The sequence below is a fragment of the Silene latifolia genome, chromosome Y (genome assembly GCF_048544455.1).
Source record: "Silene latifolia isolate original U9 population chromosome Y, ASM4854445v1, whole genome shotgun sequence".
NCBI classification, from domain to species: domain Eukaryota; kingdom Viridiplantae; phylum Streptophyta; class Magnoliopsida; order Caryophyllales; family Caryophyllaceae; genus Silene; species Silene latifolia.
This window is the reverse complement of record NC_133538.1, coordinates 319,441,392-319,464,525: the sequence shown is the minus strand read 5'-3', so window position 1 is coordinate 319,464,525 and position 23,134 is coordinate 319,441,392. Positions and strand designations below refer to the sequence as shown.

General features: G+C 39.9%; 1 protein-coding gene and 1 pseudogene across 1 annotated transcript; both read right to left on the bottom strand.

The window, feature by feature from the left end:
- Positions 1-6,995: 6,995 nt before the first annotated feature.
- On the bottom strand, positions 6,996-21,124 carry LOC141631264 (uncharacterized; annotated as a pseudogene).
- Positions 21,125-22,111, bottom strand: LOC141631263 (uncharacterized). The gene is made up of 3 exons (XM_074443958.1): positions 21,797-22,111; positions 21,370-21,679; positions 21,125-21,318 (listed from the first exon to the last, which is right to left on the bottom strand). Exons 1-3 carry the CDS (start codon positions 22,109-22,111, stop codon positions 21,125-21,127), a joined length of 819 nt encoding a protein of 272 aa, XP_074300059.1.
- Between the last annotated feature and the right edge of the window lie 1,023 nt (positions 22,112-23,134).

Sequence of the window (23,134 nt, the reverse complement as noted above, 5' to 3'; positions counted from 1 at the left end):
CGATGATGATCGGACTATAACGTGTTTTTATATGCGTGCGTGGATTGGCTATCCATGAGACGGTTTAATGCATTACTCAGATATAAAAAATGATTTCAAAAATGGTTTTCTAACTTCATTTACATTAAAATAACACTATTTAGAGTTAAAACAGTCTTCAGACCCAAAACCGACTCAGAAACCCGCAATTCGAGTCAATCTGAGTCAACCCGAGTCTCGAATGTCAAAAATAATGCCATGAATGGTTTTATCATGCCATTTGCATTAAAATGACCCTTATTAGAGTCAAAACCGACGCTGGGCCAAAAACCGACTCAAAATTTATATCCCGAATCAACACGGATCAAACCCGAGTCAAAATACCTACCCAAGTAACACCCAAAATCATCTTATTAGATGTCAAATCGACATCTTATTTGATTCCCACAAATCAAACCAACCAAACAATGGATAAAGTAAAGGCCACGTCCTAATTGAAAAGGACATGGAACCCCATTGCGTAGCAGGGGGGCTCGCGCCTCTTTAGGCTTCCTGCTTAGCCTCTAAGCAAACTCAACCGACCTACCACCCTACATTTCTCTATAAATACCCACCTTCGCACACCATAATCTTCAAGCGAGCGTCCGCCCCCTCACATCCCCCTTAAACTTCTAGACTCGACTTCCTAAGTCACAAAATCGACACGTGTTTTCGACCTACCGATCGAAAACACAAGCCTTACACATTTTGTTTGGTACCGTCGCCGTACATTCTAGCGACCCATTCGACCAACTCAACATTAATCAACATGTTTTTCAACAACATATTTTCAACTTATTTTCAAAACAAAATCCTTTTTTAAGGCACTCTTTTAAACTTCTTTGATCGCGAGTAGTCACAATGAAAAAACCGTCTCCAATGTCGTCTACCTCGTAAACATCAATACTCGTAAGTTTGAGGGTGTAAACGACTCACTTATTTCATGTCTTTGCTGTTTTTATGAGTTTATTAGCATGAACAATGCATAACACGATCCAAAAATAGGAGAAATGAGCCAAAACTGGATTTTGGCCTGAGACAGGGCTACTTGCGTAGCAGAGGAGCTCGTGCCTCTATGCCCTCTCTGGCCTTAATCTAGCCTTTTTTGTGTTCATCTTTCCGCAACATTTTTCTTTCTTTCCTTTCACGGTTTTTACCAAATTAATTCATTTTTATGACAAATATTTTGACCATTACAAAAATCATCCTTGGTTCCTTATACCATGACGGTTTATTCCGTGACTCGATGATATTATTGGTTAATTACAAATTAATGGGTATTTTAACACCCTTTTCTTTTACTTAACATTTTTCCTTACTTATTCACACTTGCAAACATATTAGTCATAATTCATAATCATCCTTGGTTCTTTATACCATGTTGGTTTCGTCCGAGTACGATAATAAATATTGGCTAATTACAAATAAATGAACTTAACATAATTAGTTCAAACCAAATATTTTTCTTTCACTTTTATTTCATTTTATTTTTATCCTTATCTTGACCATATCATATGTCGCCCTTGGTTAAAATAAATACCATGTCGATTTAATTCGAGTATGGTGATAAAATGGTTAAGCACAAACATTTTACATTTTTATTTGTAAACTATGCTTTTCAAACTTGCAAATCGGAAAACCAATATTACTAAGATAATAGTAATTATTCCGAGTCAAGCAAATCATTTAATCACAAATACGGTTTTAAACAACCTTTTTAACAACCAGGAGACGCCCCTTGGGTCGTTGTCTGACTCGCGCCCCAAGAGGCCGTCTGTTTTCATATTTCAAAACCAGGGCAGACCTTGTTCCATCGCCTATTGGCTCGCGCCCCAATTGTGGTGCCTGGCACTGTTCTGTTACGTTTTTGGCACTTGTCTAGGACAATCCCGATTATAGTTAACCTGAATCTACATGGATCAGATTGACGAGTTAACATCTTTTAAACATTTTAATATTTCTTATTCATCATTTATTCTTTCATTTTAACAATAAATGGATCGTGTTAAGCATCATAATCCGAATTTGGTAAATGGAAGTTTAATTCTCGTTTTCACATGCACATCAACCCTAAATCCAACTCAACATCATTTGTTTGATATTTGGATAAACAAACTGACTTAGCAAATTCTCACATGTTAGGTTAAGCTTTTGGATGCGCCTTCAAACATTTAAACCATTTTATAGACTTTTGCACTTAAACAACCACAATCGATCAGTAGAGGCCGCTAACGCGAGCGGGATTGGGTGTTCGATTAAAGAGCTTCCCAATACGTACCCTCAGCCCTTACTCAGAACCTTTGGATAGTGGATGGCCTTATCCAGGGCGTACAAGAGTCATTTTAGCGATAGGATGCTAAAGGGGGACGAGTCCTTATCTTTAGTACCTATGGCAAGCACCGCTTTTTGCCTTGATTTACCTAGGTATAAAGTGGATTCGAACGGGTTCACAGCATCCCACAAATGCTTGGTGGCGACTCCAAACATCTCTACATCGTTTTGAGACCTTTACCGAGACGAAACCGACCGATCTAAAGCGATCCGGTCGAAAGCACTTTTACGCCACCGAGCGTGGCTTTCAAGACCAATATACGTCCACAGATTGGCTTGGCGTGTAGGTGGCATGTCCACAGATTGGCAACTCCGCTGGGGAAAACTAGGACACTTGTGTCTTTGTGATCCTTAGAGGTGAAACTCGAACGAGGTTGTGGTTAAAGTGAATTAATTGATATTACGGTCATAAGTAGGGTTCCTTGTGCGGGACCATAACCTAAACTTTATCGACCAATTGGCTCGTCCCGTTGGTGTTAGTTTTCTCCTCCTCGCATTTCGAATCCCGATTGAGTCAAGCATACCGTTGATGTTACACATTTCTGTTTCGTCAAAGTGCTTTCATTTCCTTCGAGCACGAGGCTAGGGCACCCTCCTTACACATTTTGTTTGGATACTCTCGAAAATCGGGGTTTAATCGCTTGGTGTGTAACCCACCCTTTTAAGCCAAAACTCGTGTCAGCATTATGCATAATGTAATGAACTGTGAGTGCTTATGTGCTATGTGATCATAAGTCCTTCCGTGTCATTTTCAAACTTTCAAAAACCTTTTTGCACCGTTATAATGGCCGTTTCAAACCTCGATCTTTCGCCGACCGTTGCAAACCCTTTTTATGCCGTCGCAATGACGACTTTCAAAACCGATTTTATACAACCATTTCAAAAACACATTTAACGCCGTTATAATGGCCGTTTTAAACCTCGGTCTTCTACCAACCGTTGCAAACCTTTTTAGGCCGTCCTAATGACGTTTTTCACACCCGGTTTTCTACAACCATTTCAAAAGCACGCCTTTTTAGGTCGTCGTAATGACGATTTTCAAACCCGGTTTCCTACAACCATTTCAAAGGCACCTTTTCATGCCGTTATAATGGCCATTTTAAAACCCGGTTATTATAACCATTTTAAATACACCTTTTCATGCCGTTGCAATGGCGATTTCAAACCTTGGTTTTCACAAACCACTCTATATATGGGATATGGAGTGGCGATTCTCCTTATCTCGCCAACAGGTGAACACGTGCCCGTGTCCATCAAACTGGATTTCAATGTCACAAACAACGCCTCTAAATATGAAGCATGTTTGCTTGGTTTACGCAGTGCTCTAGACTTGGGTGTGAAGAAGTTGATAGTACATGGAGACTCGTCCCTTGTGATCAATCATGTAATACTATGGTTTTGTGTGTCTTAGGGTACTCTATCGAGTGGGGCTTACTCTGTCGAGTTAGTAGCTTTTGACGCAAAATAGTAGACTGGCTGTAGGGTACTCGATCGAGTAAGCTTAGTACTCGATCGAGTAAGGGTCACTCGATCAATTAAGTGACTTACTCGATCGAGTAAGTGAGTTTTACGGGCTGAGTTTGACGGGTTTTGTTAATGATGCAGGATTAGTATAAAAGGATGTCCGTCACTTTTCTTATTCTCTTTTAAATATTCTAAAACCTAATTGAGAAGAAAAGGAGTTATGTAGCTTGATTGTCATCGCATTATTAACAAATCACAAGCCTAGGAGTGTCGGATTGCATTGTTCTTTACGTCGTTCAGATACTTATGTCGAGGGTAAGCTTTTTATATAAGTTTTATAATGTTTTGTTAAAGTTGGTTAAACCCTAATTGGGTTATTTGGGGGTTTTGGGTGATTTATGTGAATATGGTTGTGATTATATGTATGTATGTATACGAGGAGGATTCGTTGAGGAGAGATTCTGGCTTAGCTGCTTGATCGTCTGTTGGTGTTTGCTTTCCAGGTAGGGTTCCCCTACTCAGTATTGGCTACATAAGTTGTTGGTGATTGTTGTTGTGATTGTTGAATACTTATAATGTTGGATTGGTTTTGGTGTTGTTGATAGTATATTGTTGATTGATTGTGTAACTGTCTGTGATCTTCGGGGCGCGTCCCTGGCTGAGTGGAGTCACTTGCGGGAGTGGCTTCACGCCCTTGATTCGCCCTCTGTGGAACCCGCCACAGAGGGGATGTGCACATTAATGAACTTGGGCTTATCGCTCGATGGAGATGAGCGGGGATTTGGTGGGTACGGCTGCGGTCCCCCACTGGCGGCATGGAGTACTTGTTGCGATGGATACTCTGGCAGGGCTACACACTTTAGTGTGTAGTCAGTTATATGGAGATTGGAGATGGAGACTGGAGATTGGTTTGAGCTGTTTGTGATATTGTTTCTTTGTGGCATTTGTTTTTATGTAATCAGTACTGAGCCCATTAATTGTTTTAAAAACTGTGGTGATCTATTCGGGACTGGTGAGCATTTATTGAGCAGGTATGAAACGATGCGAATGGGATAGCTGGGATGAGTCACCACGTTGGAGTTTAGAAGTCTTCCATTGTGTCAGACATTTTTATAGTTTTGATAATAGACAGTTTTGAGAACCTTGTATTTCATTTTTATCAGTTTTGGAGTTGGCATGTAATCATTTTAAACTTTATTACTATTTAAGTATGTTTCCTTATTGTCTTTTGATTATCATTGCCTCGGAAAACCGAGATGGTGACGTTCTCATACCTTAAGTGGTCCTAGTAAGGCACTTGGAGTATGGGGGTATCACAAATCAAGTGGGTGGGCCATGTAAAATTAAGAACCAAAGTTTGGCCCCATATCAAACCAGAATCGAAGAATTGCAAACGTACTTCGAGGATATTTGATATATTCACCTCCCGAGAGAATAAAATCAGTTTGTCGATGCGTTGTCCAAGCTAGCTGCCTTGATCAACATTCCCGACCACGTAGACAGTATGCCAATATGTGTCGAACGAAGATCGTCACCTGCCTATGTGAATGCAATCGATGATGCCAAGGAAGGTGAAACCGGACCCTGGTACACAACCATTTTGAAATTCAAGGAAACAGGAGAGTATCCTCCTGACCTTTACACGCGTGGGAAGCGCGCTCTGCAAATGTTATCCGCCCAATTTATTAAGACCGATGACGGGCGATTGTATAAGAAGACGGCTCAAGGTGTTTTGTTGCGATGCATCGATGCATCGATAAACCGACAGCTAAAAAGGTTATGGAGGAAGTCCATAACGGTGAATATGGGCCACACATGAATGCCGATATCTTAGTCCGTAAGATCATAAGGCTTGGTTATTATGGACAACGATGGAAACAAATTGTTGTAAGTATGTCAGGCACTGTCACAATTGTCAGATATTCGCAAATGTGCAGAGTGTGGCATCTTTTATGTTATACACCATGACGTCACCAGGGCCATTTTCAACCTGGGGAATCGACATCATTGGAAAAGTAAACCCATCATGAACTAGAGGACATTGTTTTATCCTTGTTGCAATTGACTACTTCACGAAGTGGGTAGAAGCTAACTCTTACAAAGTGCTAAAAGCGAAGCAAGTAGCACAGTTCATTCAAAATGACATCATTTGCCGCTATGGATTACCACATGAGTTCATCAGCGACCACGGAAGTCATTTCCAAGCTGAGACCGCGGTTATACGTGAAAAGTATAGAATCAGACATCACAAGTCATCACCATACCGACCACAGACGAATGGTGCGGTAGTGGCTGCTAATAAAACAGTTACAGCCATTTTGAGGAAGATGTCTGACAACTATAAGGAGTGGCCAGAGAAGATACCCTTCCCATTGTGGGGGTATAGAACTTCAATTAGAACAGCCACGAGTGCAACCCCGTATTACTTGGTATATGGAATAGAAGCGGTTCAACCAGTTGAGCTGGAAGTACCATCCCTAAGAATCCTACTAGAAAGCCAGGTTCCTGAAGCAGATTGGGTTCAAGCAAGATATGATTTACTAGTCATGCTCGATGAGCGGCGTTTATATGCATTATACCACGTTCAACTCTACCAGAAAAGGATAGAGAGAGCTTTTAACAAAAACGTGAAACCAAGGGGAATTAGTATGGGTGATCTGGTTCTCAAGTCGGTTTGGGGTAAGTTTAAACCAAACTGGGGTGGCGGTTATTTGGTAAAGAAGATTTTATCAGGAGGCGCTGTACGGTTAACAGATTTGGATGGGAGTGACTTCACGAATCCTATGAATTTGGACCGGCTGAAGAAATACTATCCTTGATGACCTAATTCTCAAATGTTATGAAATAATTTTTTGAATTGCAAATGTTCTTAGAATAAGTTGTGAGTTGTTTGTCAACACTGCATGAAATATTTTATGTGAGAACTACGGACTCGGTTTGATTCTGTTGCAAAGCAGATACGTAGGAAAATCTTAGTTAAGAGTACAACCGAAACATGTAAAACAAAAAATGAAAATTTTGATGCCGAAACTGGGGATTTCTAATAAATAATAATTTTTTATTTATTCTAAATTCCGGGCGAAGCCCGTTACAATATTTTATTCCGGGCGAAGCCCATCACACACATATAAAAAGGAAAGCACACAAATAGTAATAGTAATAGTAAATAGTAATGTCGAAGACTAATCTTTACCACCCTCATCTGGGCCGCACGCCCCATCACGACGAGACGAAGTCTCACCCATCATCACTCGTGCTCTTTTCTTCGGAGAAATCATCAATTCTTCACGAGGGCTCAGCCTGTCTTTCACACTAGGTCGAGGACCAAGTCTTTCTGTAAGTGTCAACCCACTTTCATTCCCTGGACCTAACCTCTTCCACACATCTGAAACTAAAGAGTCAGTCTTAGGAGTCGAGTCAGTCTCTATTTCGGACCTAGATGAAATCGGGGTCGTCCTAGTAAGGAATTCTCGGTTCTTCTCCCCTTCCTTGTGGTATTTGTAGTCAACAGCTTCATCCTTGTAAAGTTCCCTCCGGGCCTTTAAATAAGGCTCAATAGTCCACCGCAAGTAAGAGGGTGACACCAAAGTAGAAGCAAATGGCTCAAAAATATGCCAAATGGTCCTCCGAGTCCAAGACTCCAACCATGCGTTGCACCTTGCGAGAGTCACTTCATTGAGTTGGACGCGAACAGGCTCAGTGATGGAAATCCATTGCTGAAGACCAACCTGTCAAAGAACACGGTCCGGATAGATATGGGTGGACCACCCCAAGCCCAAAAGAGTGAGATGTCTGGTTCTATCAGTTTCAGACAAACCAGTAACTGTAGTAAGGCCCATCTAAGGTGTAACCCAGCATTGGCAGAAAGCCGCTATCTCCAGAAAGGCTCCTTCTTCCCAGTAGCAAACCGACGGTGACGAGAAGTGAAGCTTATCACCTCATATGTACCCGAAACCTTCGGTGGATCAACCAACTCGAGTCTCTCACATAGCCAGATCTGTGAAAAAGGGCTAAGAAAGCAAATTAGATTACAGAAAATGATGTCAAACCCACTGAAAAGAAAGGAGGTAGGCAAGAAAAAAAGAAAAAGAAGAAAAAACAACAACAACAACAACAACAAACGAAAAAAAAAACAACAAAAAGAAAAACGTTGCAAAGAAAGAAGAGAAACACCGGAAAAGACATACCTGGAGAAGACGGGTTAATCCATTGTAAGCAAGGTTTGGGTTGGGCTTCCAAGCATCTAACCCAGCAATAATTTCAGCAAGAATGAGCCAAGCTGGGCTCCTACGTTGCTCCATCTATTCAACAATTCGGATGAACTTCGTTTTACCATAACAAGTTGGTACCTCAATATGCCCTTCAAAAGCATAAAGATGAAGCATAATCAATCCAAAAGCCTTACGATGGAACACCTTAGGAATCAATGGGTCGTCAACACGACCAAATTTCTGAGCAATGGCGAGTAAGTTTACTCGTTCCCCATCATCAAAGGCACGCGCCTCATCACGTGATAAACCAAGGAAGTCACGATACTTGTTAGCCCATCCCCTCTGAAAATCGGGAATAACAGGAGTTAGATCAATCTTCCAACCTCCTAGAATGGCAATTTCTTCCGGAAAGGGACAAATCTCTTCTTCAGAAAAAACAAAAACATGATGGGTAGGCTCCCAAAATTTTAAGCAGTCATCAAGAAAAACAATTTCAGGTAGGACCTGTCTTAGCGGGACTAGTTGTTTCAATCCCGTATCAACAAGTATTTGAGATTCCAATCCTTTGAAATCAGAGGCCCAAGATGACATGGTTTTTCAAAGAGAAATCATCTTTAACAAGAAGTTTTTATGTAGAAAAGAATATGAAGTGATGGTTTACCTCTTATTATGATCTCCTTATATAGGAAAAATAAGAGGAGATTTTTAACAAGGGTTTTAGGAAACCCTTGCTTCCCACCCAAGCAACACGGCCGAGGGCCTCCAAGCTTCCTCATCACCCTTTATCACTTGTTGCACCAAAGTTCGTTGTCGCAGGCCAGAATGGCCAATCTACATTTTTTTATCCCCAGCGAGTCCGTGCTTGAATTAAAAACCCGTACACACTTACAATTTTTTTTTTATGTTTTACGGGTTATGTCTTGCCCATATCAGTTACGGGTCAATTCCCGAGTCAAAAACTCGAAACATGTCTACTCATCATTTTTTCCTATGAAATTTCGAAAATTCAAAATGAAATGTTCCGGGCAAAGCCCATTTTCAAGTTCCGGGCGAGGCCCATCTTCAAATGAAACGTTAAATCTGAGCGAAGGCCATTTTCAAGTTCCGGCTAGGCCCATCTTCAAATGAAACGTTAAATCCGAGCAAAGCCCATTTTCAAGCTCTGGACGAAGCCCATATTCAAATGAAATGTTAAATCCGGGCCAAGCCCATTTTCAAAATAAAATTAGCCCCGGGCAAAGCCCATTTTCAAAATGCCAATCCTGGGCAAAGCCCACCTTCATCTGTCAAATCTGGTCTGAAACCAATTCAATGTTTTAGTTCGAGCCTCGAGCCCATCTATATTTTAGCTATGATTTTCGAGAGTTCCGGATAGCATTATGTGATTTATGTTATGATATATGTCCAAGTTTTAGCAGGTACGCTTCAGCTAGGCGCCCTAAAGTCAGAAACTTTAGACCCCAATGCAACTGGGGGCTATGTCGCTTTCAACCTCCAGAGACCGCCATAATGATGAACGGAGAAGTCTTCTCTAACTAAAGTAATCCGTGTCGGGTTACTAAAATGAAAGTATTCCTCAGCGGAATGCAACCAGTGATATTACAACAACGTTGCTCAGATATTGAGCACTAATGATAAAGAATCGCAGCTCAAGTGAGCTAATGCACATGTAACTCGAAGAATATAGAAATCATAGGAAAGTATCTCCAATGTATGACGGCGACCTCCTTTCGGAAAGCTCCGCTTTGGGCCGAGACTGTAGAATGCCAAGGCCAAAGTATGCCGAACTACGATGCAGTTTTGATTTTGTCACAACGGATACGTAGGCGCCTAAGGATAAGGCTCACCCCACCATATATGCAAGTTTATGGGTCGATGACCAATGATGATGATTTGACATAACAGAAGCAAGAGTCAATTCCTAGCAAAGTTTTAGGTATGATCTCTTTATATGGCTGGCGAGCTTACATACGCAAGTCTAATGGACTCTAAACGACCCGCGGAATCCTCAAGTTACCATAGGGACCTGGGGTATACTTTGAATTTCGCCTTATCCAAGCCTCAATCAAAGTGGGGGCTCAGTAGATACCCGTATACTTCGATATTGGAATATACAGAAATCCCGGCAAAACACCCGATGATGATAGGACACATGTTTACTTACATCACTCGTTAGCGGATTTTGTTTTGTGATACGGGATAAGCGTTATTTGATGGTTTTATAATTTAATTGAAATTTAAATTATTTCGAAATAAATGAAATTTATTTCATCGATTTTCATATTTTCGAGTTTATTTAAAATTTAAAGCTTTTATAATTTATTCAAAAAAAAAATTATTATTCACAGTTTTTATTTTAAATTTGTTTGAAATGAGATATGCGACGGTTTCGTATTATACCGCTTTATGTAATTTGAAAAATTAGATTTAAAAGCGGTTTTAAACGAGGTTTTCTGAGATGGTTTTAAGCTCGATTTCTGAACGATTTTGAGTACGAGTTTTGAGGGATAGCTTTGGTGCAAATCCATCTCTTTGGTCCCAGGTTCAAACCTCCATACTACCACCTATCCCCTTCCTTTGTCTTTCCTAAACACGACACCCAACCACGCCCCTTCCCCTGTTTTTCGAAACCCAACCCAACACCCAAACCACCACCCAACCCAGCCTAGACCACAACACCACCTATCCCACAAAACCAACACCTATCCTGACCCATAACCCAACACCCAATCTAGCCCAAACACACACCAAAACCCGCATCAAACCCACAACCCCCTACCAGTACCCTGTTTTGTCGCGCCAAAACAGGGGACGACCCGAGCCCGTTTTTACCTCGACACCCATCCAACTCATTCCCCTATATTTTATTACTTACTCCCTAAGTAAACAAAGATATTTCCACATATTATACCAGCTCACGAAATCTCCACAAAAGCCGAAGACAATCTCATTCTTTATCCTTTCCAAAACCGAAACTATATCCTTCCATACTCCATATCTCAACCAAATTCGTTTACCCCTTCCATAAGCCAACCCCTTAGCCTCCATACCAGCCAAACAACCTAACCCTAGCACCCCAATCCCGTTTCCTATATAAACAAACACCACACACACCGAAAAGAGGGACGGAACAACACGGTTTTGAGAGCACTCGAAACCCTAGCCACTGCCTTCCTTTCTCATATAACAAAGCAACCCTAGACTCCTATCATACCTAGAAACAAAGCTCAAAGTTCATACAAGAGATTAGACGAACATTAGAGCATCGATTTGCTTTCTTATACGTGTTCTCTCCCATTCTGAACAGCACTTGTTCTCGTCCAATTATCATCCTTTTAAAATCGTTTTTACCTCTGTTTTTTTGCTAATGTTTCAATCTTTGCAGTCTAAAGATTCCAGAACATCTTTCGGATTTAAATTTGAGTAAGAAACGAAGTCACAATCTTCGTTTGAAAATCGCTGCACGAAGTGCCTTTTACGCGAAAAATTGTTTTTGTCTTTCGAAATAGATTTTGTTTTCGATATTTGTTTTATAATCGTCGAAGACGCGCCTTCTAAGCAACACTTGCATACGGGATCCCGAGTGGTGTCCAAGTCTACATGTAAGTTGAGGGTGCAAAAAATCCCGTCTCTTTTCTCCTCTTTTTTCTCGTGTATGTCACGGCCTCATGTTCTTTTTATCTTGTTTTTTGCATCGTTCGTTAATTATTGTTTCATTAGTTAATGTTTCTTAATTATTTGTTATGAATGATGCGGATTAATTGCTGTTAGGATTAGTTAATCATATGCTTGTCTTTTAATTTATGACGATAACATGTTTAGTTAGAATAATTATCATGTTTAAATTATAAAATGAATCAATTTGTTAATTGTATGACGATAACATGTTTTAAATTAATTAAAATGAAATTTTAGTTAGTTTATTTCATTCTCACATGATTTGCTTTTGCCTAATTTTAATTACGAAGTAATTAGATCGTTTTCATATGTTTTAATGACGTGTTCTAGTTTTAATTATGAAATAGTTAAGATTAATTCACATGTTAGATTTCCTTTATTTTATTTATGATACATGTATGTTTATCTGTATCGTTTATCGTTGTTAAATCGTAACTTGGCCAAATTAATATGTAGAATGCATGTTAAATGAATTAGACATTGATAGGTCATACAAAATCCGACATAGGATTTTAAACGGATTTCTTTAAAAGTTTAAATGAATTCATCTCTTCTTACGACGATTTCTCGCTAGTTGAATTGCGCGTGCTTAGCATCCGATTCATGACACTCGATGACTAGAATAGTCCATAATCACCCATGTTTGGCCGTGTATATGGTCGTGTGTTATCTCGGCCTTCATGCCACTTTGGTTCGTTTTATTTTGTTTTGTTTAATTATTGCGGTTTATTTCAATCGTTATTGTTATTTAATCGTTGTAATTATTGTAATTCATTTCAAGCAATGTAATTTGTACTTTAAGTATGGGTCAAGTTAGTCCTTTATTTTGAGTCAAAATGATTTTACAAAACTTTTGTTTTAGTTGGTTCAATTGAAGTATTTAATCAATTAAATCAAAGTGAATGCGCAAAACGATGATGAGGCTAAGGACAAAGTCCTATGTGAGCCATGGCCTCATCATTGGAACGTTTTTCAAGACGCCTAGATAGGCGTGTCAAGCGTGAGTCGTGTGTCCATGTTATTAATTGTATTTAGATCGAGTTGTATCTTTAATTCAATTGTTTGCAAATCGAGTCGACGGGAATCATCTGGGTTGTAATAGTTTAGCTCCCCAACGGCCCCCTACTCCCGTCTAAGCCATGTCGTGAATGCTTGTTAGTATAGCTCAAATCAACCTCATATGCTAAATCACTTGGACAAAGTAGATTAGATGCATTAAACGATTAGAAACCAAGCTCACATGTTAGGATCAAAATGGTGTTTAGCACTCTCATACAACAATCGTAGTCTTGTCCAATTAGCCATCATAGTCCCAAGTAGAGGCTGTTATTGCAACGGGCGGGGGTGGATGTTTTAATAACGAACTTCCCATCACGTACTTTCGACAACGAACTCAAATCTCTTTTCAAAAATGGTTCCCAAATTACCTTAAATTTGGTGGCGACTCCAAAATGATGTTCAACCTCGTGGATTACGATCAAATCCCCACATCCACAACAGCTCTTATGCGCTTGTATGGAAACTGGGACAATTTATTGTATATAGTTTGATCAGAAACTGGGATAGAATCTTTGAGACGGAGTTTGAAAGTATAGAATTTATGATTGGCCGTGTGTGTATATTTAAGTCTCTGATTTATTATTGTGCTTCCTCTTTAAAATATTGTTGTCCTCCTATTTCCCGTGTATTTGCGGGAGTATTTATAGCGAACGGATCTCTCGTGCTTTCTTCACACTCTTGATTATAATATTATCAATGCCAGGTAGTCCTTACTTGATCATGATAAACATATTGGCTCTATCTCCAATTTCAATGCTATCCATTATCCTATATGATGTACAGTTCGGCCCGAAGAAGACTTCTGGCTCCTCTTGATTATATATTTGTAACAAATCTTTGCAATCTTGATAAAGTAGTGGACAAACTACATCTTATATCATGGCAAACTTTATCTTTTGTCCTTCTGACAAACTACATCTTATAGGAAATCCATCTTTCATAACTTTTTGAATGAAAGTAACAAAACCCGTAGTTTCGGAGCGATAATATGGATTAGGACAAATTAATTAGATAAGGTGGGTTGCCTTGGTTTCTTGGCCCAATTAATAAAAAAAAGGGTAATTATTTGTACAGCAACTCTCCTATAAGACCGTCCTATAGCATAAGACTGGTCCAATAAGAGAAAGCCCAAGCACAAGTCATTACTATATCAAGTTTTTTATTTTATTTTGATAACTTTATGACTTATTTTGAAAACTAACAAATTTAAATATGTATATTATCAACTTATAATATTAATGGGCCTCATATTATTGGACCAGTCTTATCTAAATTTATGTCTTATACAACAATTTGTGTTATTTGTAAGGCTCGGTTATAAAATGAGTTGTTAAAGTTGAGAAAAATGGAACATAGGCTTACAAATGGTTTTATGCCATTTTAAGTAATTTTGAGGGTTGAATAAGGGATAGAGGGCTTATGAGCAGTTTTATGTCATTTTATTGGTTTCTCGAAAAATAAGCGTAAAGAGCCGTTAATTAAAACATTGTCAATTTTTATTTAGTCATTTAATTTTAGCCTCATCATCGGATACGCACAAGACCGGTAGACAACTTTGAGATGTCTACACAAAGGTGGGTGGAAATTTTGGCATGGTAACCCCTAATTGACCAAGGTGAGAGTTGCAAATTAAGATTCTAGTTTATGGGTAATGAATAATGATGGAGTTTGAAACAATATTGCTAATTTGAGACATGATTCGGGCATAACATATAGTAAAACTTTTAAAGCAATTAATCTAAGTATTAACAAGACAAAATCAAAAATCCAACATCTAACCCTAATTTTCGAAGTATTGGGGATTTGGGTAAAAATTAGTGTGTAAATCTCATGCTATAATATTATTAATGTCATCTAAGGTCAATTACTAACACGAATTTAAGAATTACTTACAAGTACAAGGTATAATTCAAGGGATTCCCCCTAAATCTAACCAAAATAAAATTAGGCATAAAAGATGAAGAAAGATGATTTACTTTGAAGATGGAATGATAAAGGAGTAACTAAATGCAAAAGTGGAAGAAGGAAGCTTTTAGATTTACTAGTGTGGAGTAGAAAGAGGGTTTGGAGAGTTTTTAGAGAGATTGAAGATGTTAAGTTATGAAGAAGAAGAAAATAGACGGGGTTGTTAAGCCTATATGACGAGTCACAAAGGAAAGCTCCCCAGATTTCGCACTTGGTCGAGTGCTCAAGTGTACTTGGTCGAGTACACGATACTCGGTTGAGTGCTCTCGTGTACTCGGTCGAGTGGCCCAAAAAGAGAAAATTCATATTCTGCCTACGGTGCACTCGGTCGAGTACAGATGTACACTCGGTCGAGTATACCTAGCTTACTCGATTGATATGTGCTTATTTTGTATCAAATTTTCCCTTCTACCCTATGCATTTTGTCTCTAATTAAGACGCTTTTGACATCTTTAGCTTATATTTTACACCCTTACTCCCATTCTATGAGTTTCATCTCAGCTTGCAGGATTTGGCTCAAAAGAGGATTAAAGAAGCAAGAAAAGTAACATATGAAGCTATCGGGGGGAAGAAGGAGGGAAGAAAGCAAAGAAGGATTTCTGGCCGGTCGGCTGGCAATTTCTAGATGGTTCCCAGCCGGTCCATGACCGGCGGCCGGTAAACCGGCCCAGACCCCTTCTCCGCACTTTTGCCTTCCCCTTCTTTGTTTGACCTAATTATCAGAACACTATGTATAGACCGTCATAATTTGTATTAGACACATAACCCTACATCTGAATTTATTTCCGCATTAATGTTAAGCATTCCTTAATCAAGTACTAATCTTTCTATATTAAGCCTTAATTGCTTCCTAAAATAGTTTAGATTTAGTTCATTTGAGTTGTTTACATTTGGTTATTGAGTTGTAATAGAAGATATTGAAGAATTTCTTCCATAATCAATCCAAAATTTGCTACAATCTTTCCTTATTGTTTGGTATAATTCTCCTTTTAATTTCATTTCTTGTGGTTTGATTTAACACTATCAACACTCTTATTAGGTCAACACAGCGCATTTTTGTCCAACACACTCCTTATACCTCACCGTACAAATTCCAAACGCTCCTTCAATCGGTCACTCACTCTCCTTGTTTCCACATTCTCATCCTTCAAAATTTCAAGCTATTACTTCCACTCCCCCTAAAAGGGGAACTTCGTCCTGAAGTTCAAATGCTCAATCATCAACAACTAATACTCTCTCAAGTCTCGTAATTGAAGTCCGCCATTAATTAAATCCCGGGTCCCTTTTTCTCTCCTCACCTAATATAAATTCCACTATTAAATATCATTAAACAATAACTTCAAAATCTTAGCTCAAGTTCCCAACACGGCCTCAAGGTCCTTGTCAGTCAAATTATCCAAGAATTAATTAAATACCTCCTAGACACCAACCTCAAGATGGTTCTCACACCGTGAATCTTCCAAACTCAAACAAGATTAGCAAGGTTAAACACAAATTTCGAAGCTTTAGTCTCACCCGCAAATCAAACCTCATATCATTGGTTCCACTAGTCTATGGCACATCTATATCTAACAAGGTTACAAGTACTAGAATCACTAAGCCACGCCTTACTATACTTTCCAAGCCTTTCTAATAATACGACCTCTCAAATACGGGGTAAAGGAATAAGAATACGTACATAAGCTTATACATTCACATTAAGAGAGCAAGAAACATGCAATCCCTACGGAAATAGTTAAAGAATGGCAACTTCTACTTACAACAAGATTCAACCACTTCTAACATTCTCGCTTCCATCCACATTACTTTTACTCATATACCATGTTTAACTTATTTGACACATCGGTACACGTACTTCCATTCACAAGATTTGTGTTCCCATCACTTATCTATCACCAACATCTCCATACAACTAGGATTGTGGGCCCAATACGTATCATCACTTATAATGCTCCGCTTAGAGCTCTCATCATAGAAGGCTAACTAGCAACAATAAATCTTGATGACGCGTGCTTTATTTATACCTTTATTTTGCTATTTTTGCACGCATTTTTATACCATTTTGAGTAGCCTAAGCTGTAATTCTCCCTTGTTTCCGCTACATTTGGCCGTATTATGTTTCATGCAGAATATTGGCCTGTAGTTCGTAAAATCTGTAGCAGCAAGAATTTACGAAAGGGAAAGAATGCAGTAGCGAAATAAAAGCCAGAGATCAGATATACCGACAGAGGAAAGGTAGTGACACGGTGCGAAACCGCTGCCTTAAAAACTATTTCTCCGGTGCGACCTTGGTGGCGATCAGCGACGACCGGTAGTCCCCAAGGATTACACTACTGCTGCCTCACAAACTCGCCCACTCGAGTTTGCGAGACCTGGAACGATATTAATTAGCAATACCCAGAAATTTAGAGTGTTTTTCTGTATCTAAAATGCTGTGAAGAGGTTCGAATTTATAGTAGATACAGGAGCCAGAAACCGACTCCTGAAACCCAGCCACAATCCGAGTTAGTGGGAGTAAGACTCTCCCCACTAACAGTCAGTTTGACTGACTTATTCAACTCAGCAAACAAAAAACACAGTCCAAAACAAAACTCGGATCCAGCCCAAAAAGATAGGCACAGCCCGCCATTGCCGAATCCCGAATCCCGAATCCCGGATCCGGATCCGGATCCGGGCCGGGCCGGGCTCGGGCACGGGCACGCGCGCGCGCGCGTGTGCGAGCTGAATTAAGCACCTCGCAAAGTCTCTACAAAAGACTCCCCATGACCACTAGTGATAAGGTAAGGGAAGGGGTGTTATATAAACCCATAAAACACCCACTTCCTCACCAATGTGGGACAAATGGAAACAAGAAAAAGGCTCTCAAAGCCTCTATTTCCAACAATCCCCCACTAGAGGCGCCAGAGCCAGAGAAAGAAGAATTCCTGGGTAAAGGAAGGGTGGATACTTAGGTATCAATATCTTTCGATTTGAATTGACACTTTAGTGAAATGAGGAAACAACTTACTTACAACTAGAGAATATCTTGCGATTTGAATTCCTAGCTGAACTTCGGTCGATACCCCCCACTACACATATCATACCTTCAAATTAAGATCGTCCCGCGATTTCAGAGTGCAACGCGCTCTTTTAGAGCTTATGCGTTACCTTGGTACTAATAGGTGTGACCACAAGACTTCTCATAGTCTTAGGATCATTACACCTACGTAGGTGGCTCAAGTGCTTCTCAATAGCACTTCTCACATGAGCCATTAAGGACCTAAGTCCAACCTAGTGTATAATTCATCAAGTGCGTCTCAAAAGCACCACCACAAAGGCTATGAATCATACTACGCCATAGGAATGGAAACTTTGGACCTAGTCAATCTCAACCTTGACTCAGGGACCTAAGCCCCATTCCCCTCGACGTATTAACGACTAATCTCTTAGTCAACCCCTTAGTAAAGGGATCAGCAAGATTACTTTCGGACTTCACATAGTCCACAGTAATCACTCCATTCTCAAGGAGTTGTTTAACTGCAGCGTGCCTTATTCGCATGTGTCTCTTTTTCGAATTGTAGACACTATTCTTTGCAACGCCAATAGCAGCTTTCGAGTCACACAAAGATGGAGACCGGTGTCACCCGTCCTCCCCATACTTGGTACATCGCCAATAGGTTTTTCACCCAATCGCCTTCTTGTCCCGCCAACTCAAGAGCTATGAACTCCGACTCCATGGTAGAGCGTGCAATACAAGTCTGTTTAGAAGACTTCCACGATATCGCACCTCCACCCATGGTGAAGACATAACCACTAGTAGAACAAATCTCATCGTTACACGCAACCCAATTTGCATCACAATATCCTTCTAACACAGCAGAAAATTTACCATAATGCAAACACAGATCAACTGTTCCTCTTAGGTATTTTAGCAAACGACGAAGAGCATTCCAATGTTCATTACCGGGGTTATGTGTATAACGACTCGATCTACTAACCGCATATGCAATATCTGGTCGAGTACAGTTCATAAGAAACATCACACTCCCTAGGATTTTAGCATACTCTTCCTGGGAAACACTGTTACCCAAGTTTTTACTCAAATGTACACTAGAGTCATAGGGTGTTCTAGCAGGCACAACATCAAAGCAGTTAAACTTTTTCAACACCTTTTCAACATAATGAGATTGACTCAAAGAAATTCCATTGGAGTTTCGGATAACCTTAACCCCTAGGATAACATCAGCTTCTCCTAAGTCCTTCATCTCAAAGTGTGATGACAAAAATTCTTTGGTTTTAATTATCACATCTAAATTATTACCAAAAATAAGCATGTCATCCACATATAGGCATATAATAACACAATCAGATTCTATCACTTTGGAATAAACACATGAATCAGAATTGTTAATCATAAAGCCATTACTCATCAAAGTAGTGTTGAATTTCTCATACCACTGTTTAGGTGCTTGTTTCTGACCATAAAGTGACTTGTTCGGTTTACACTTTATTCTCTTGACCCTTAACCACAAACCCTTCAGGTTGCGACATATAGATTTCTTCCTTTAGCTCACCATTCAAGAAAGCAGTTTTAACATCCATCTGATGTATAATAAGGTTATGAATAGCAGCTAAAGCGACAAGAGTTCTTATAGTCGAAATTTTGGTCACAGGAGAATAGGTATCAAAGTAATCAATGCCCTTCTTTTGTGTAAAGCCTCTAACTACAAGTCTAGCTTTGAACCTTTCTATTGTACCGTCAGGTCTCATTTTCTTTTTAAAGATCCATTTACTCGTAATGGGTTTACTACCTTTAGGTAAATCAGTCAACTCCCAAGTCTGATTAGAAACAATAGAATCAAGTTCACTTTTAATAGCATCTTTCCAAAAATTAGCATCAATGGATTTCATTGCCTCACTATAGGTTTTTGGGTCATCCTCTATTAAAAAAGCTGAAACAAACTCATCACTTGCACAAACAGAGTATCCATATTCAGATAAATGTGTTGTAACATAATCACTATAATCCTTTGGACATCTAGGTCTTTTACTCCTCCTAGGTTCAACAGCATGATCAATAGGAGTGCTACTACAACTAGCATGTGAAGACATATCAATAGATGCAACAGGTAATGAAGTAGATGAAACAACATTTTTCTGAAAAGGAAAAACATGCTCAAAAAATTCGGCATCTCTAGCCTCAGATATAGAACGGTCACTTAAAGACATAAATCTATAAGCAGAGCTATTTTGAGCATAACCTATAAAAATACAGTCATAGGTCTTAGGTCCAACGGTAGGTCTCCTAAAGTCAGGTAAACCCACTTTAGCCAAACACCCCCACACTCTAAGGTAACTTAGGTTAGGAGGATAGCCCTTCCAAATCTCATAGGGTGTCTTGTCAATTTTCTTATGAGGTACACGGTTAAGAATGTGACAAGCAGAAAGTATTGCTTCCCCACATATCGTCAGACAGGCCGAACTTAAAAGCATAGCATTCATCATCTCTTTTAAAGTTCTATTTTTACGTTCAGCTACACCATTGGATTGGGGCAAGTAAGGTGGACTAGTCTCATGTATTAAACCGTTTGCAAAGACAAAAGTCCGCTAAATAACTCGGATTTATACTCACCACCTCTATCGACCTTACCCTTTTAATCTTCTGTCGAGTTGATTTTCGACCTCATTTTTAAAGTTTATAAACGAATGTTCTGCTTCATCTTTAGTCTTAAGCAAATAAACTCGGGTGTACCTCGAACAGTCGTCTATAAAAGTCACATAATAATTCTTGCCACCTCTACTTGCAACATTTTTGAAGTCAGCTAGGTCGGTGTGAATTAACTCAAGAAGACTCGTAGTCCTAGTTGTCACAGGTTTACTAGGTTTCTTTGTGAATTTAGCCTCAACACAGCTACCACATTTAGAGAATTCTTGACTCGACAAACTTGGAATTAAACTCATGGTTTTAAGTTTTTTAATGTAGTCGATATTCACATGACCTAATCTACCATGCCAAACATCAATAGACTCAGCGATATAAGCAGAAGTAGAAGCAATATTATTAAAAGCAGAATCAGTGTTCGTACAAAAAGACCCCCCAGACACAGATAACCCTTGCCCACAAATTCCCCATTGCGCGACATTACAACCTTGTCAGCCTCAAAAACAAGTTTCAAGCCAGCTTTGTTTAACAAGGCACCAGACACGAGGTTTCGACGCAATGTAGGTACAAATAAAACATTATTAAGGGCAAGTGTTTTCCCCGAGGTGAGTTTGAGAAAGATCTTGCCTTTGCCTGTGATCTTTGCAGCTGAAGAATTACCCATGTAGACGCATTCCCCATCAGCTATCTCCTCGAACTCAGCAAATAACCCCTTATCAGCACAGAGGTGTCTGGAAGCGCCGATATCAAGACCCATTCAAGAAAGATTACCCACCAGATTAGCTTCAACAACCACAGCAGCAATGACATCATCAGTCACAGCATTGGCTTCAGCTTCAGCAGTCTTCTTATCATTGCACTGGTAGGCTTTGTGACCCGGTTTCCCACAAACATAGCAAACCAAGGGACCCTTAGGCTTCTGAATCTTTGCAACCGGCTTGGTGTACTTCCCTGGATCAGACTTCTTTCCTTTACCCTTACCCTGACCAACCTTGGCCTTACCCTTACCCTTGAACTTTTCAGCAGCATTTGACGGACCACCAGACTCAACCAAATTAGCTTTGACAGCAGCAACAGATGCATTCACAGACTGGTAAACAGCAGGGTTGTCTTTGAGGCGATTTGCCTCTTCGGTCCTCATATGACTGATAAGTTCCATAAGGGACATGTCTTTCTTTTTGTGTTTTAGCTGATTTCTATACTCAGACCAGGAGGGAGGAAATTTTTCCAACAGCACATTAGCAACAAAAAGGTCGTCTAATTTCATGCCCTCACTAACAATATCAGCACACAAATTTTCATAGACATGAACCTGTTCCATAATAGACTTCCCATCCACTATCTTAAATTGCAGCCACTTACCCACAACATATTTCTTTTTCCCAGCGTCATCAGCCCCATATTTTTTCAGTAAGGACTCCCAAATGACTTTAGCCGATTTATTGTCAGCAAATAAATCGAACAGCGGGTTAACCATGTTATTAAGTATGTGACACCTAGCAGTTTTGTTGTCCTTAACAAATTTAGCAATATCCTCTTCATTGGACTTAACATCTTTAGAGGGAGGAGGGGTAGTCTCAGCATCAGACGGAACAATAGGTTTTGGCGGGTCATTAAACAAAACATAATCAATTTCCAACTGCTCAAAAAACATCAACAGTTTCTGGGACCAACGCTTATAATTCTGACCATCTAATTGCTCAATTTTCGAAATATCAGGTACAATTTTCGAAATGACAGACATGGCTACTGCACTAAATTAAGTAGTTTTTAAATTGTAGTTCGTAAAATCTGTAGCAGCAAGAATTTACGAAAGGGAAAGAATGCAGTAGCGAAATAAAAGCCAGAGATCAGATATACCGACAGAGGAAAGGTAGTGACACGGTGCGAAACCGCTGCCTTAAAAACTATTTCTCCGGTGCGACCTTGGTGGCGATCAGCGACGACCGGTAGTACCCAAGGATTACACTACTGCTGCCTCACAAACTCGCCCACTCGAGTTTGCGAGACCTGGAACGATATTAATTAGCAATACCCAGAAATTTAGAGTGTTTTTCTGTATCTAAAATGCTGTGAAGAGGTTCGAATTTATAGTAGATACAGGAGCCAGAAACCGACTCCTGAAACCCAGCCACAATCCGAGTTAGTGGGAGTAAGACTCTCCCCACTAACAGTCAGTTTGACTGACTTATTCAACTCAGCAAACAAAAAACACAGTCCAAAACAAAACTCGGATCCAGCCCAAAAAGATAGGCACAGCCCGCCATTGCCGAATCCCGAATCCCGGATCCGGATCCGGATCCGGGCCGGGCCGGGCTCGGGCACGGGCACGCGCGCGCGCGCGTGTGCGAGCTGAATTAAGCACCTCGCAAAGTCTCTACAAAAGACTCCCCATGACCACTAGTGATAAGGTAAGGGAAGGGGTGTTATATAAACCCATAAAACACCCACTTCCTCACCAATGTGGGACAAATGGAAACAAGAAAAAGGCTCTCAAAGCCTCTATTTCCAACATGGCCCACGTGAGTGAAAACAAACCAAATTTCATCCTTTGATTTGCATTCCGGACATTAGTAGAGTTGAGCTCGAGAACCATCGCCTTGAGATGCGTGAAGACGAGAGGAACAAGCTCAGGTGAAGGATTTGTTCTATTCCTGTGCTGCTCTGTTGTTGATTTTGGTCGATCGACTAGTTTCATCTAGGTTGTTATGTTACTCTTGTCGTTCAACTGCTTCACTGGCCGATCGATTGATTTTGCTTATAGGCC